Here is a 15,932-nt window from a genome sequence, read left to right on the forward strand (position 1 = left end):
AGAAAGCAGGTATTTACTTAATCCTGTCTAGCACAGGACATGATTTATAAAGTATTCAGTGAGAAATAAAATCCTATGCCTGCTGAAATTTCTCTTCAAAAAAATCGTAAAAAATGGCAATTTATTTCAAAATGAAAACTCCCAGTAAACCAAAATTGCTGCTAATATGTATGGAAGTTAGGATTTTTTCTAGATATGCAAGCATCCAACTGCTCTGTCATTTGTGCTAGCCCATGTCTGCTTTTACTTAGCAATTTTTTTTTACTTGTTTTAAAGAATTACAGAGTTGATGGGGTATGAGCCAGAAGAACTCCTGGGTCGCTCAATCTATGAGTACTATCATGCGCTGGATTCTGATCATCTGACCAAAACACATCATGACAGTAAGTAAAAAGATGTATTTAAAGCCCTCCAACTACAAGAGATGAAATACAGCACCAGGGAAAAGCAGCAGAAGAACGAGGGCTGCCTTCTAATTGCAGACATGAATCTGCAGTGAATACTCACCTGAAATGGTTTTTGGTTCTTCTGCCTGTAATTAAAGCTGGTATCCTTTCTGCTTTCAGTGTTCACAAAAGGGCAGGTGACAACAGGACAGTACAGAATGCTTGCTAAACAAGGTGGCTATGTCTGGGTTGAAACTCAAGCAACTGTCATATACAACACTAAGAATTCTCAGCCACAGTGCATAGTGTGTGTAAACTATGTGTTGAGGTAAGTTGAGTGGACATCGCTATTCTTTGTCATCATCTTTATTGAAAACAAAGTCAGGTTCTGATAGCACTGCATCTTTTTTCAACTTGCTGAGAATGTGATCCCCTGTTGAATATGTTACGATGTTACTATTTCCTACCGATGAAATTTTGCTTAGAATACTGCCAGTCCTGGGATTAGGAATTGTATTTGAAAACAAAACACTTTTTTGATCTAGTGATGTCAGTAGGAAGATCTCTGCAGGCAAATGAGCGTAGGGCCAGTCTCTTTTGTACTGTTGCAATGCAACCATTTGAGAATTTGCGTGCATTCTAGACAACTCCCTAATTTTGTCCACAGTCTGGAGCAGTTAATTTCACTAATAACTTTTAGTCATGGAGTGAGAGCAGCAGTAATGATGTCTTTCTTAGTCCCATTTATCTTTTTCTTCCTTAGAATTCCTGTTTTAATTGAAAGCTTCAAATGAAGGCAGACTTGTTGACTGATTTTTTGCAATTGTATAATAGTCCTAAACTAGTTTTTCAAAACTTTAGTGAATGTACCAGTATCAGTCTTACCAACATATTGCATGTTCGTTTAAAACCAAGAAAGTGTTTTAGGAAATGTCTTTTTTTCTCCTTAATTTCTCAGTGCTTTCATAAAAGCATGTTTATTTTTATTACCTTTTCTGATGGCCCACTTTGTCTATTACATTTGAGGGAAGAATGAGTAAAAAAAAAAATAATCTTGAAAGCTCCTATTTTGTGGGGTCTGTGGTGGTTTTGGGGGGTTTCTTTGTTTTGTTTTGGTTTTTTTCAACTTAACAAAATGTTCAAGCCTGAATTTATTCCTTTTAGTTGTTCTTTGACAGTCATCTTCCTTTCTGTCTAACAGTGGAATTGTTCAGAAGGACTTGATTTTTTCCCTTGGACAAACTGAGTGTATGCTGAAACCAGTGGAGTCTCCTGATATGAAAATGACCAAAATATTCAGCAAAGATGACCTGGATGATACTAACAGCCTATTTGAAAAACTTAAACAGGAACCAGATGCTTTAACTGTGCTGGCTCCAGCTGCTGGAGACACAATTATCTCTCTAGATTTCAGCAGTAATGGTGGGTGTGCGTTTAAATTGGAGAGCATGCTAATTAGTAAAGTTAGTATTTCACAGCAAATTTTGAAAAATAACCTCCCGGTATGACTTGCCTAGTGGTATTTCAGCTGCTGTTTAAATTTAATGAGGTCCATAGACACGCACAGTATTGTTACTTAGGTTGATGGTTTCTTTTAATTTTTATAGAGTCTGATGAACAACAATGTGATGAAGTTCCTTTGTATAACGATGTAATGCTCCCCTCATCCAGTGAGAAATTGCAGAATATAAATATGGCAATGTCCCCACTACCTGCCTCTGAAACTACAAAGCCACTTCGTAGCAATGCTGATCCTGCACTCAATAGAGAAGTTGTATCAAAGCTGGAGCCAAACACGGAGCCACTCGAACTTTCTTTTACCATGCCTCAGGTGCAAGAACAACCAACCAGCCCTTCTGATGCAAGTACCAGCCAAAGTTCACCTGAGGTTAGTTTCGTAATTTGGATATGCTGTCATTAAAAACGTATGTGCTGTCAGGTCTTGTGGAGCAAACCTGGTTAAGGATGCAGCCAAGACAAGAATTGAAAATTATTTCTATGCTGTGACTTAAGCTCGTGTCATGATCTGAGGAAAGAAAGATAAATTTTCATACTGAGAATTATCTTTTCATTAAAGTGAATCTTGCATACACATAAAATGCCACCTGATAGAAATAAGAAGAGCTTGGGATTGGTCTTTCTAGAAAGAATGGTTCAGAGATAACTCCTCTAAATAGCAAATTAGTTGCAATAAATTACTGTAAAGACTACTTCCAGGTTCCAACTAATTGTGTGCTTCCCAAATGGGGTAAATTTGAATGTATACTGCTAATTGTGTGTTCCTTTCCCATTTTAATTTTGTGCAACTATAGCTTGGAATTAGTTTTTATATTAGAACATTTTTCAGAGAACCTGTAGATACAATGCAAAATGATGTAATAACAGAAACTTAAAACTGCACTCAAAATGTTTTCACAGCCCAGTAGTCCCAACGACTACTGCTTTGATGTGGATAATGATATGGCTAATGAATTCAAACTGGAATTAGTGGAGAAACTCTTTGCAATAGATACAGAAGCAAAAAATCCATTCTCTACTCAGGTAATGTACATTAACATTCTGTATCTCAAATACTTATTCTCAGCATGGTTCTCTTTCTCTTAGAATGTCTTCAGGAACTTCCTTCCTATTTTATATAATATTTTTATTAAAATAAATTGCAAAAAAATATTGTAAGGATCTGGTAAAAGGAAGAGCCTTAATGAAGTCATAGCTGCAATATTCTTACATATTGATGTTTTTTTACCTCTTGTCTTTTCCAGGAAACTGATTTAGATTTGGAGATGTTGGCTCCTTACATCCCAATGGATGATGACTTCCAGTTGCGATCCTTTGATCAGCTATCTCCACTGGAAAGCAGTTCTTCTGGCTCTCAAAATGCAGCCACCATTACCATATTTCAGCAGACTCAGACACCATCAAGTACTGCTGATGAAATAAAACCAGTGACGGAGCATGTGGAAGATGTGAAGACACTAATTGTTCCTTCATCTCCTGCCCACGTAGTCAATGAAACGAGTAGTGCCCCAGCGTCACCGTACAGTGGGAACAGGAGTCGAACTGCATCTCCAATCAGAGCAGGAAAAGGAACACTGGATCAGACGGAAAAATCTTCTCCAGGAGCACCCAGTTTGCTAACAGTCACTCTAAATAAAAGGTATTTTAAAAGCAAATTTTAAGCCCTAGTATCTGATCAAGAAATAAGATATAATACACTTTTAAATACTGACAGCTGTTGTATGTTGTCTTTGGCATTCTACTTCAAAGTAGAAATTGATACATTTAAATTTGGACACTTGAAACAAGGGTGGGGTTTGGTTTTTTTTTTTTGGTTCTAGTAAGCTTCCCTAAAATTAATTGCACAGTAGCTTTTACAAAAACATCTTATGTAATAGGCAGCTACTGTATGCAAGCATTGTTCGTCATTTTGTTCTGCTCTTGTATCTGACATGCAGCCTTTTAAAAAGAATGCAGCAGGCAATTTACAAGTAGTTATACCCATACAGTATTTCTGATGCTTTTCTTGTCCACTTTGCTTTGACGTAAGAGGTGACTACAGTCTGTGTGCTACATTTATTGCTTTTAAAATGAGCCCTATTTCATGATGGACTGGACTGTGGGATGTGTAGTACATATGTATCATTATAGAAAATTCCACAAAGTCAAACATCAGACTTTTGGTACATAGAAGATTTATCGGTACACAGAAATCCTCAGAATAGACTTTTTATCACCCTTCCGTCCCTCCTTCCTGTTGAAAATGAATTGCTGAACTTTTATGCTTTTTTTTTTTTTCCTGCAAAGACTTTAAAATTTTTGTTGTAACTCATTCTGAGCTTCATAGCAAGATTAAAAGCTGTCATTTGCTATGCTCATAGACAATGATTGTTGAAATGAGTACATTATGAAAGAAAAATAGTATAGTTCATAAATTCAGTTCTGTGATATTGTATATAAGTGTCCACAAAAGAAAAATGGGTTGAGGATAGTAGAAACGTCTTAACAGCCTGAATCAATTTTTCTTAGATCTACTGCAATGGATGAAGAACTAAATCCAAAGATGCTAGCTTTGCATAATGCTCAGAGAAAACGAAAAATGGAACATGATGGTTCACTTTTTCAGGCAGTTGGAATTGTGAGTTTTGTTTTACCATTTTAAAATATTCACTTTTAACCTTGCAATTTCTGAAATGAGGCATCAGTGCAGACTCCTGAGTTTAGCTGTTGGTATGCAGTGCAATCTTGGGATCAGAGATAATTGTTGGACAGTGAAATTCCCACATATATGCAGATACTGACTCTAGTTCTCTCTTACTGTCAGCTGTTTCGAAAGTGTCCTGTATACCCAAGCACATTTCTTGATTAGATAGAAGATACTCTTCCGTGAACATACACGTTTTTCAGTAGAATGTGTACAAGTGTAGACATCACATTTAAGTTTGTAATTGCCATATTTATTTAACTTTTGAACTCAAACTCAATGTTCCTATTTGTAGATACTGGAGATTGTTCTTATTGCTTCTTTCTACGCTTTCATTTTTCCATCAAATCTGAGTGTCCTTTATCTGATCGGATAACAAGACTATCTCTGAACTATAAGGGAATAGAATTCATATAACCTAGCAAATGTATTACTACCGCTTCAATTTCACGCACGCTTTTATAGTATTAGTGTGTGTGACTGAGTAGCTCATCACCTGTCCTAGGCATTCAAAAGAAAATTCTTAAGTATTGTTAGATTTGTGTCACTTAATTGGGGCTATCCAGCTTGTTACTTTCTAGAAGGGTATTTTGTCTCCATAGTCTTTGTTTCTTACTGACAGTTCTTAGTATTTTGAAACCTTGAGCTTTGCCATTACCTACTGTTACCTCTCTTCTTGCCTTCATTGTAAATTTCTACTTATCTTAAGTTTTGCACAGTTAATTCTTAGTTGCTTTACTGCAAAGTAGCCTTTGAGATTCTTTGTTTCTTTAGTGGTCCACCTCCTAGGTGTAGTCACCCATCATGTCTTACAGTGCAGGATTACTTTTCTTCTGAGCTATGAATTATTCCTGTATTAGCATTCTGGTTTGAGCATGAGAGAAATCACTATATGCTGTTTTTATTAGTGCTCTCTGGAAGAGCTGAGAGAGCTTTTATACGTCCACTTTTTCAGAGGCAAGCAGGCTATATTTTTTTTTTAAAAAAACACAAATAATTGTACTTATGCCATTGTTTTCATTTGCTAAATGCTTTCTTTGCACCTTCAGGCATGTTGTTCTCTTGCTTCTGGTAGCTCTGTAAGAATTCATAGCTCTGTGAGACATTTTATTGCCTCCCCTTGCCTTTTTCTCATGCCTTGGTGTTACAGCTGTCATACAGTGTTGCTGATAATGCTCAAAATGGCATGGGATGACATTAAATACACAGAATGCAAGCAGGTCTGTATTGACTGCTGTCGTAGCCTTCAGGCTTCTATGCTTACTGGCTTTTTAATGCTTAAAGGTTCAAAATTCATCCTTTGTTAAACCTTTTTCTTTTTTCTTCTGTATCTGACAAAGACGTTGCAAATATTTTGATGGTTCCTTCACAGTCAGAAGCTGGATTTTCCATGTACCTGCTTCTTACTGACATTATTTCAAGCAAGTGCTTTTATTGTTTGGCTGCTTTTTCCACAATGGATTTCTGAGAGGATGAATTAGGCCTTGCACACACACAGAAGAAAAATGGAATTAAGTCCAGGCTTACAGTACATGGGATTGTGCAAAAACTTGCCACAACTTCACTGTAAGGAAGTGGGATTTATTTTGCAAAGAGTGAAAATAAGTGAGGACCAAAGTAAAATACTACTTCAGGCTTCAAGAAAACAGGAGAATTAGAGAAGGGCAAGATGTGTTATAGTAATATTATGAAATAACGATCCAGATCATTACATTGAAAAAGATACAAGCTACACCTTTCTTAATATGAAGGGCTGTATTGCATTCACAGTGAAAAAAACCAAAACACCAGCAATGATGTAGGTGACTAACCTCCCTATGAAATGCAGCTTCTAGGTCCCAGTTGTTTAACTAAACTTTTATTACACAGCTGTCCTTGGACTTGCGTAGATGTTTTATAACCTGAAAACATATGTTCTTTTCTGTTTTAAGTGTTCAGGGTAATGGCAGCATTCTGAAATACTTTTTCCTCTTTTTGCAGCAGTCAGTACTACTAACAAGACAAAACTTTGCAGATTCAACTACTTTTGCTAGCAAACTTGATATTAAGATGGCATTTTTTCCTTCTACCCTATCTGTTCCAGTAGCAGCTTCTTCTTACTTATCCTAATTATACGGAGCCCTTGAAAGCTTTCCCATCTCTGTATCTTCTGTGCTGCTGTCAAAACGATATGCTAAGGAGCCGTACCTGCAGTGGAATGGCTTAGGACTGCATTCCCCACAAGACTTGGGTCAGGTGGCTTGGTGGCAGTACCTGGAGTGCCAGCAGAATTTACATCTTAAACTTAGATAGAATCGACCTACCGAGGTTCCTGAATCTCCTGTCTATGTTATTAATTCCAGTGCAGAAAACTGTGAGAGATTTCAGTGAAAACCTGATGCTTAGTCACCTAAGAGCAGTGGTAATTAAATGGGTGTGTATGTTGTACCTGTACATGCTAATCTTGAGTATGGTAACTAATGATAACCAGGATTATTTTCTGTAAGGGAAGTAAGGTCTTGAAATCTGATTCAGTTTTCTTTGGCCAGTGTACTTGGAAATGTATTTCTCCCCAAGTTCTGAACAAAGTCCACTTTAAATTGTAGTAGTGCCTAACATTAGTGACAGAAACTAATTTGGAAGAGGGATGTGGAGGGCTAGAAAGATGCAGTATTCATTAAAGGAGATTATTTCATTTCTTTCTAGGGGTCTTTATTCCAGCAGACAGGTGACCGTGGGGGAAATGCATCACTGGCTTGGAAACGTGTAAAGGGATGCAAAACAAATGGTCATAACGGAGTGGAGCAAAAGACAATCATTCTACTATCAACTGGTTAGTATCCTCTTTTAATACATAGAGAGGGGTGGAGGGGGCTGCGTGAAAGAGAACAGAGTGACAAAAACATACCCAGACTTGCCTCCTTTATGAACAGTCTTGGAGGGAAGGTTAGGCATGGTGAATAAAGTGCACTTTTTCTCCTTCCCCTCCCTCTTCAGACATAGCAAGTAAACTTCTAGGGCAGTCAATGGATGAAAGTGGACTACCCCAACTCACGAGTTACGATTGCGAAGTAAACGCTCCCATACAAGGCAACAGAAACCTGCTACAGGGTGAAGAACTGCTCAGAGCTCTGGATCAAGTTAACTGAGCTTTCACAATATTTGTTCCTTTTTTGGACACTGGTGAATCATCACCTAAAGCAGTCTATTTATATTTTCTATATCTGATTTTAGAAGCCTGGCTACAGCACTAATTCAGTTAGTTCAGTTTTGATCCCCTTTCTACTTATTTTGACAGTCTTTTTAATATGTTCTTTACGTAACAATAACTCAAACTGTAGTGCATTTTTATAATTCTTTGGTACACTTTTAAGTCCATTACATTTAAAACACACTTGCAATAGCAGCTTTGAAATATGCACCTGATTTTAAAAAAATATTTATTTTTTGGCTGGGGAGTTGGTCACCAAAACTTACCATTAGTAAAATGTCAACACAGGAAAAACTGGCAATACTTCCATCCTGCTCTTAATAGGTAGTTGGAAGACTTGTGCTCTCTCACTCTTTATGTTCAAATAAGTTTTTTATTTTAATAGTTTTTATAAGAAACAACAATGCTTTGCAGCAGTGCATTGTAGCCACAATCGCACAATATATTTTCTTAAAAAATACCAGCAGTTCCTCATGCAATATATTCTGCATTTATAAAAACTAGTTTTTAAGAAGAATCTTCTTTTGTTTGCCTATGAAATCATGTTTAAACATGGATTATGTCATTATTTTAGTCACGTTGTAATATAAATTGTTCTTAAATGCTGTCTTTATGCTTTTGACTGAAATGAGTGTGGTTAGTCAAAGGAAAGGCTTTATCTGGAAAGGGCTAGCAGCATTTTATTTGGATACATTCTCAATTTAGAGAAAGTTTGATGTTCTTAAAGTAGTAACTTTGCCAGCTTAAAAAAAAAAAAATCCCTGCCTGTAGTTGTTGAAGTTAATGCTAATATTGTGTATGATCTTAAATCTAAATGTTCAGCTTACCCTGTGTGGTATAGGTGATATTTCAAGCAGATTGTAAAACATCTTGCATTGTTAGCGAAGTTTTATCTAGTACATCATTGAGTTGCTCAATATTTTGATGTTTTGGTTTTATGCACCTTGTTGCTATTAACATCCATATGTTTTCATGTAGATTTCAATAACTTGAATATATTTAGAAGCCTTTTTATTTAGAAATATATAGTTGTCACAAACATCTTATTTTCCTATATGTACTGTACAAAACCTTCATCCACTCATTCTTTTGCTCTTTGTGGTTGGATCTAACACTAACTGTATTGTTTTCTTACATCAATAAACTATATGTGGACCAGGCCCCCTTGGGGAGTGTGTTATCTGACAGAAATGAGATAATTTATATTTTTGTTAGTGGTTATTGTTCATCCGTGTTCCCTTTTTAACTTAGAGTTGGTTGGAAATCACTGCTTCCTTATTTTGATTGTAACATCTCTGCGTTAATTATTTGAGCCTGTTCAGTACCGAAGTCTCCTAGACAGTGTTGTACTACTGCTCGCCAAAGATGTTAAACTTCTAAATCTGTTACCGTGCCAGTTAGCAAACTTGAAAGTGAGGAGACAGCATATTTGTGTTACTGTAGAGTGGAAAGATTCTTCTTTGTGACCAGCTTAAAGGCTTGTCTCTGGAAGCTTTGTCAAGGTAACACTGGAAAGCAGGAAAATAAAACTCACAGGAGTGATCAATTAAAGGTGGATTTTTATCACAAAACTGCATGATTAGAAAATTAAGCTGGTACTTGATTATAAAGCTTGTTCTATGTTCTTGTGCTGTTGACTCAGTAACTTTGACTAGGTGACTTCTCATTGTGTGTCATAAAACACAATGCTATTTACAACCTTGTGATGTGTAAATATGGTCAAGTTATTCTGTGCATTCTTCAAACTTGTTTAGAAAAACTTAATATAAGAAATCAAATATGGAGTGTCAAAAGAATTATTTTGGTTTTATTTTGGAAGCTTTGGTTTCTTGGGACTCTTCTGAGTCTTTTGAAATTAATATAATGGTACATAAGTTTTAAACTGTTCTCTAAAATTAGTTGCACCAAAACGAGCACTTTTCAAACTGACACAATTTCATTAAATTGAATGCAGACTATTAGCTACCAACTGAAAAAAAAAAAAAAGATAAGGCACTGTTAGCAGAAGACAGCTGCATAGTTCTTAAAGTTTTGAGTAGAAGTTGCACAGAGGAGAGAGCATGTAGGTACACTAAGCTACCGCTGAAGCCTTGTGCAGAGAACACTTTGAATATATATATACACCTGCTGCTGAATATTAAACATTTTTAATGCAGCCTTTAAGTGTTCAAAGCTTAAAAAGTTCTCTGGATAAAAGCAGCAGAACTACTGCCTACCTGCTGTGTGAGGGCTCTTGGATAGCCTTCTTTCCGTGGCATCCCTTCCTCTGTCAGCAGTTGAAAGGTTTGATAGTGAAGTTGCTAAAGGCTTGGGTAAAGCATCAGCAGTGAGGGGCATCCCTTACGCTTAGCTTTGCGTGGACTGACATGGTGCTTCAGTGGGATAGTGGGGAGAGTCTTGGAAAGGTCCAGGTGGGTCTGGCCTGGCGGGTTATCCCTATTCATCTCCCGAGAGAAACATCGTACCATCCTGCTTCATGCTGTTCTGCTGCTCTCTTGGAGGAGCCTGGCCTGTTTGGATCTGTTAGTTCCTCTTCAGTGTACTTTAAGAGGGCAGTAAATATTCATGGAGAAAAATCCATGTTAAAAAGAGGAGGAAAACTTAAGTCACCCATGTGATTTACATTATGAGGCTGCTTTAGTCATCTCTGGTCTTAACGACAGCAGCTGTGGATTTAAACGAGCTATGCTTCATGTAAGAATCTTCCCAACTCTCACATTTGTTTTATTATATGTAACAACAAGGCATAGCACTTGATTACTGTCCTAGTAAAAGTGACTGAAACAAGGGATGGAATGAATTGCAGTAGCTGTATTTGTTTACTTTAGAAAAAAAAAAACAAAACCCAAAACCAAACAACCCCAAAACAAAAAAAACCCCACCACCAAACCTCCCAGAGAAAAGTAACAGTAATTGCTTTAGCCTTGTAAGAGCTTTGCTAAATGCAGATGCAAGATCACAAAATCTAGAACATCTTCTAGCTGCTTTGTGGTCCTGGTGGGTTTTGTTGGGTTTGGGTTTTTGTTTTTGTTCTGTTTGGTTGGTTGGTTTTTTGGGGCGGGTTTTGTTTTTTTTTTTTGTGTGTGTAACTAGGAATACACAGCCTGATTCTAAATCTGTTTAGGATGACAAACTTTTGGAATACATTGCTTTCTAAATGTTTTCTTGGTGATCTGGAATAATTGCTTTGCTGACTTGCTACTTTTTTTTTTTAATGTTGAGGCACTATATTAGAGCATTTATTCTTCCCCATTAGTAAAGAAACAACTGGAGGTAGATACAGTGTTTCCTTCTGCATATGAAATGTGCTACATCATGTGAAAATGATGAACTGAGGAGAATGTAACAAAGTTAGGTTCCGGAAGGTTATTGTGACCACAGCAGTAGTGAAGCTTACGCCTTCTTTGTGGCATAGCACAATTACTGTCCCTACATATGGATTCCAACTGATGTCTTTAAGTGATGACTGTTGTTGATTACCTTTTGTTAAAAGGTAAAGGAATTTTTAACTCGTACTTATGATGACATCATTAATTCCTTTACCTGAAAGTAGTTATAATTAACTACAGCTGTTGCTCCCAAGAAGTCACTTGTCCAGTAACTTGATCTGAGGTGTAACGTACTGAGTAAATTAAGGTAGCCTGGCATCCAAAGTATGGCTTTCTAACATACCTTCCTCCCATGTGGGGAGATAGGCTTGGGCTATATTGATCTTTGGAAACCTCTGGGTGAAATGGAAACAATTTACTATTTAAATTTCCTTCCCTGTGTGTCTGTGTACACACATTAAACTCTCCCTAGGTAATTATTGAATTAAAAAATCACGGATTAAGGCCAGAAAGAACAACTAAAACCTTACACATAGCACTAGTGACAATTTAAGGATGTCAAAGCTTATCTTGGATGAATTGATCAGACCTGTTTCCAATGAAATACAACTGTAAAATCAAAAATGTCTGATTACTGGTTAAACTATTACATATTTACTACTAATTTTTCATTATTTAAAAAGTTGTTTAATTAAACAGCTAAACAATGGTAGCTAAAGGTAGAAACGTGGGCTGTTGCATCTGTACCTGTTGGCAAGCGTTGTCCCCTGTTACAGTGCTGACTGAGCTGTTCCCTTTGCTGAGCAGTGCTGCAGAAGGTTGGAGCTGTCAGCCAAGCTGGCCGTGCCCGAGGTCAGCCATCTGCCCCCCCTCCCTGCTGATTAGCTGCTGCCGAACAAAACGCACACCTCACTCAAATGTCACTGCACTTAATGCATGTTAGTCAAACTGTGAAGGTCCGGCACAAAAATAAACACTTCATGGGCCAGGAGTACTCTGTAGGAAGATCATTTTCATAGGAATTCACATGAGCTGGGTAACCAGCCTTCATTAAAAGTACCATTAGCAATTAGGCACTTGACTCCCTGGAAAGCTCCATTCTGGAGAACTGATTTTTTTGATTCTAATTCTATAAATGAGCTGTCATTTTCCTTCTGCTTCCCTGTTTACCTTGAGCAAGTTACCAAAAAGTTAAAAGAGTTTGCTACTGGATTTATACAGTATGGTAGATTTTGTGAATAATAGCAGTATTCTCTCATGAAGAAGTGGTATATTTTAATGGAATTCTTTTTTGGAACCAAGTACAACGTATTGCAATTGATATTTCTCTTGAAACATTTTGACATACTTGTGACTGTATTTCTTTTTGATTGTGTAACAGTATCAAATTCAATAAAAGAGAGGGTTTGTTTCTAATTGGTGACAGCTGTGATCTTTCTGTTCATCTTTTATCCCTCTTCTAAAAGATGGAGATGGAAAAACCACTATTTAAAGTGAACTAAACCACTATGCAGTGTAACTAAAACTTGCATGTTTAAGGCCATGAACAGAAACACTGACATTAAGCATGCATGTGGTCTGTTTTCCAAAACCATTTATAAATTCTGTCTTGCTCTTACAGCAGAATCCTGTTCACCTTAGACACAATCGTTATCCCACCTGAACTGTGCAGACTACATGCATGAACAAAAGAGGTAAAGCATACAATTTAACAAGTTGGACAGCAGTCATGATGTAGGTTTTCCTGGGGGAAGCTAAAGAGAGAAGAGAGCAACAGATATGGAGCCAGAGGGACAGAGAATGTTTATGAAACTCCTTTGAGTAATCACATCAAAATAAGTAACAAAACAGACTAGTTTGAATCCAAGTGATGTCTCCACGTGATTTCTGCAAATAACTTGACAAGAACGTGTGACTCTTGCTGTCTTGTTAAATCAATACTGGACTGATTACAAATCTTTTGCAGCATTTTTGCTTGGTTGGGAAGTCTGAAAGCAGAAGGTGTATGCAAGTGCTGTCACAAGAGTGTGATCCTGTTAATTAGTATTAGTAATAGGTTTGTACGTACAGAAGTTTTAATACACTATGTAATAAAATATATCCACTATTTATTCTCATGAAAATCCATTAAAAATTATTTATTTTCATGTTCTCAATTTGAAAATGTGATCCAATACAAACATTTAAGGGTTTTTTTTTTAAAAAGGAGTTGTCTTGTGCCATGTGCAACTAGAGAACCCCGCGTTATTTATATCTATGCAGGATAAATGGCTTTTTAACTTGCAACTTATAAGCTTGGAATTAATAGGGCAAACAGGACTTTATCCTTTTGTTCTAAAGTTAAGTAAGAATATGAAGAAGATACAGTAATCAGCACACTCTTCCTTAGATAATCTAATTTCAATTTTTTTTTTAGTTTGGTAGGCAGTCTATTAAGAATTTGAATGTACTAATGAAAAATTTGAAGGAGCAGTAGGTGAAAACACAGAATTCATCGAGAAAAGCAGAGTACTAATTACCCTAAAAGTTGACACCATATTTTGTTGTATATACCACAGACGGGGAATTCTACCAAGAGACCCTGTTGCTTTTTTCTGTTCCTCTGCATTTTCAGTCTTTAAACTGTAGCCAAACTTTCTGCAAGGAAAAACTTGGCACATGTTAACATATGGGCACAACAGCTCATCCTTAGTACACCTTACACCATGGAAGTGTCATGGCACGCAGCTCCATCTGCCTTGGGGGGGGGGGGAAGACATTTCCACCTCCACAGACAGCATCTCTGGCATATCACAACGCTCACTGCGCACTTAAAATACAACGATCAGAAAACACACTTGAGCTTTACAAATTTGGCATCACTCCAGAGCCAAGATCCTCTGCTCCTTTTAAATTCAGGGATAACTCCAGTAACTAACTAGGGCTTGGCTTGACCCGTAAGTAAGGACGAACTCACTCCATGTATCAATTATTAACTTGCTCGTACTTTGAATCTGTAAGGCCAGTGGGGTGCAGGAGGGTGGAGGTGTGTGTACATTCTAACTGCTTTCACAACAGCGCTGACATTCTGTTTCAAAACCAGTACAATCTGTTGCAGGCAGGGTCCCGTACTGGATGAATGGGGTCACTGCCTGGTGTCTTGAAATGGGAATCAAAATGATAGATGAAAATGTCACCTTCTAGGGGGATGCCAAACCAAAGCCCAGCAGGTGCCGCTCCCCCCTGCAACTGCTAAAACCTGTCCAGTGCGTACGTTACAGCTCTGCTAATGCTTCTGTTCTCATCATCAATGACAGTGGCCATCAGCAGTGCTTCAGTAGCTGGGTAGCTGATTCTCATTCATTTCCCACTCATCTATAACGGCTGCTAAAGGTTGGATTCCAGCAGCCTTTTGGGAAATAGAATAAATATGGGAAGATGCTTTCACGCCTGAAGCATTGTGGAAGCTACTCTCATTGTAGGAGCTGACACCTATAAGCACCCGGCTTTAAGGAGCAACCTTTGGATCAGTTAGTAGATACTAATGGTGAATGGGAGAACATCACGGTACCAGAGCCGGCAGAATTAAAAAACCCATTCTGCAGCGCAAGCTTATTGGAAAAAGTGGAACGTGAACTGTTAAGCTGGTCCCGGTGCCAGACTCCTGCAGGTTTACATCCCCCAGGAGGCAGCACGCAGCGCCCGCTACTTCTGCGTGCCGCTTTCCCCCGTTAAAGCTGCCCCAGCGCGGGGTCGGGCTCCCAACACCGGCCCCGCTCCCCGCGGCAGCGGCCGGGACCCGCTCTGCGGCCCGGAGACCCCGCCCGGGCGCTGCCACCGCCGCCGCCCAGCCCCGCTCCCGCGGCACCGCAGGCGGCCCCCCCCGGCCCAGCCCCGGCTACAGGGGCGATTCCGCCCTCGGGCGACGTCGCCTGGAGCCCCCAGCCCCTGTCCCTAAAACCTCCCGGGCGCTGCGGGAGGGCTGCGGGGCCGCCCGGGTACGGCGGCACCGAAAGCGGCTCCCCCGGAACGCGCCTCGCGGCGCCCCGAGCCGCTGCCGGCTGCTCGCCCGCCGCTGGCCCGCGGGTCCGTACTCACCCGGGGCACCGGGGCTCTCCGACGCCGGCGCTGCTCTCCCCGGCCGCCGCCGCGGCCGCTCGCCCCTCCGTGCGCGGCGGAGCGCGGGGCAGAAGAGCCCCCACCGCCCGGCTCCGCGCCGCCGGCGAGGCCGCACCCACCCACCCTACGTGCGGCTCGGCAGCCGCGGCCCCCGCTCGCCCCGGCCGCCTACGTGTGGCCGTGCATGCGGGGAGCGGGCGGCACGCCGCGCTTGGCCCGGGGGGGGGCCGCCGCCTCACCCCCCCCCCCCCCCCCGCCGCGCTCGCTCGGGCGGGAACGGGGCTTCCCGCAGCCGCCGCGCCCCGCCGGCCGCCCGCTCCCCGCTCCCGCGGCAACGGGGCCCTCGGCAGCTGGGGCCGCGGCAGCCCCGGCGGGGCACAGCTGGGGGCGGCGGGGCGGCGCGTCACGGCTGCGCGGCCGCGAAGCGCGGGGCCCCCCTTCCCCCGGAAGGCCCTGCCGCTCCCGGGACTGCGGGGGTGCTGCGGGGTCAGCGGAGGGGGGCGCCGGTGGGGCCCCGGCGCCCCCGGGCTCCCTGGGGTTGTCGTACAGCGGCGGCCGCTCCTTCCCGCCCGTACCCGCACCCCCTCCTCTCCGCGACCGCGGCCCGGCCCCCACGGCGGGGGGACAGAGGGACAGCCCCCCCGGGGCAAGGGCAGCGGCTCCCCCCCCGCCGAGGGCTTCCCCCAGGGTCGCCCCCAGGGCCCAAGCCCCGCCCCCTGGAGGAGCAG

The 15,932-nt window shown here is 40.8% G+C and overlaps 1 protein-coding gene and 1 long non-coding RNA gene across 7 annotated transcripts in view; one reads left to right on the forward strand and one right to left on the reverse strand.

Moving 5' to 3' along the window:
• Positions 1–13,257, forward strand: part of HIF1A (hypoxia inducible factor 1 subunit alpha) — a 35,377-nt gene extending 22,120 nt beyond the window's left edge. For 4 of the 5 annotated variants that reach the window (XM_055802423.1, XM_055802448.1, XM_027793089.2 and 1 more), the window contains exons 7-15: positions 277–383; positions 567–714; positions 1,588–1,808; positions 1,994–2,274; positions 2,805–2,927; positions 3,149–3,543; positions 4,413–4,521; positions 7,273–7,399; positions 7,564–12,522. In XM_055802423.1, coding sequence (XP_055658398.1) covers positions 277–383; positions 567–714; positions 1,588–1,808; positions 1,994–2,274; positions 2,805–2,927; positions 3,149–3,543; positions 4,413–4,521; positions 7,273–7,399; positions 7,564–7,715 — 1,663 coding nt within the window. In that variant the 3' untranslated portion in view covers positions 7,716–12,522. Of the gene's footprint in view, positions 1–276; positions 384–566; positions 715–1,587; positions 1,809–1,993; positions 2,275–2,804; positions 2,928–3,148; positions 3,544–4,412; positions 4,522–7,272; positions 7,400–7,563; positions 12,523–12,727 lie in introns of those variants that run through there. The other variant, XM_055802438.1, reaches the window with a different exon arrangement.
• Positions 1–15,267, reverse strand: part of LOC114013390 (uncharacterized) — a 31,435-nt gene extending 16,168 nt beyond the window's left edge. For both annotated transcript variants that reach the window (XR_008746906.1, XR_008746901.1), the window contains exon 1: positions 15,184–15,267. This is a non-coding gene — a long non-coding RNA (uncharacterized LOC114013390). The remainder of the gene's footprint in view (positions 1–15,183) is intronic.
• Positions 15,268–15,932: the final 665 nt, after the last annotated feature.

The sequence above is a fragment of the Falco peregrinus genome, chromosome 1 (assembly GCF_023634155.1).
Source record: "Falco peregrinus isolate bFalPer1 chromosome 1, bFalPer1.pri, whole genome shotgun sequence".
NCBI classification, from domain to species: domain Eukaryota; kingdom Metazoa; phylum Chordata; class Aves; order Falconiformes; family Falconidae; genus Falco; species Falco peregrinus.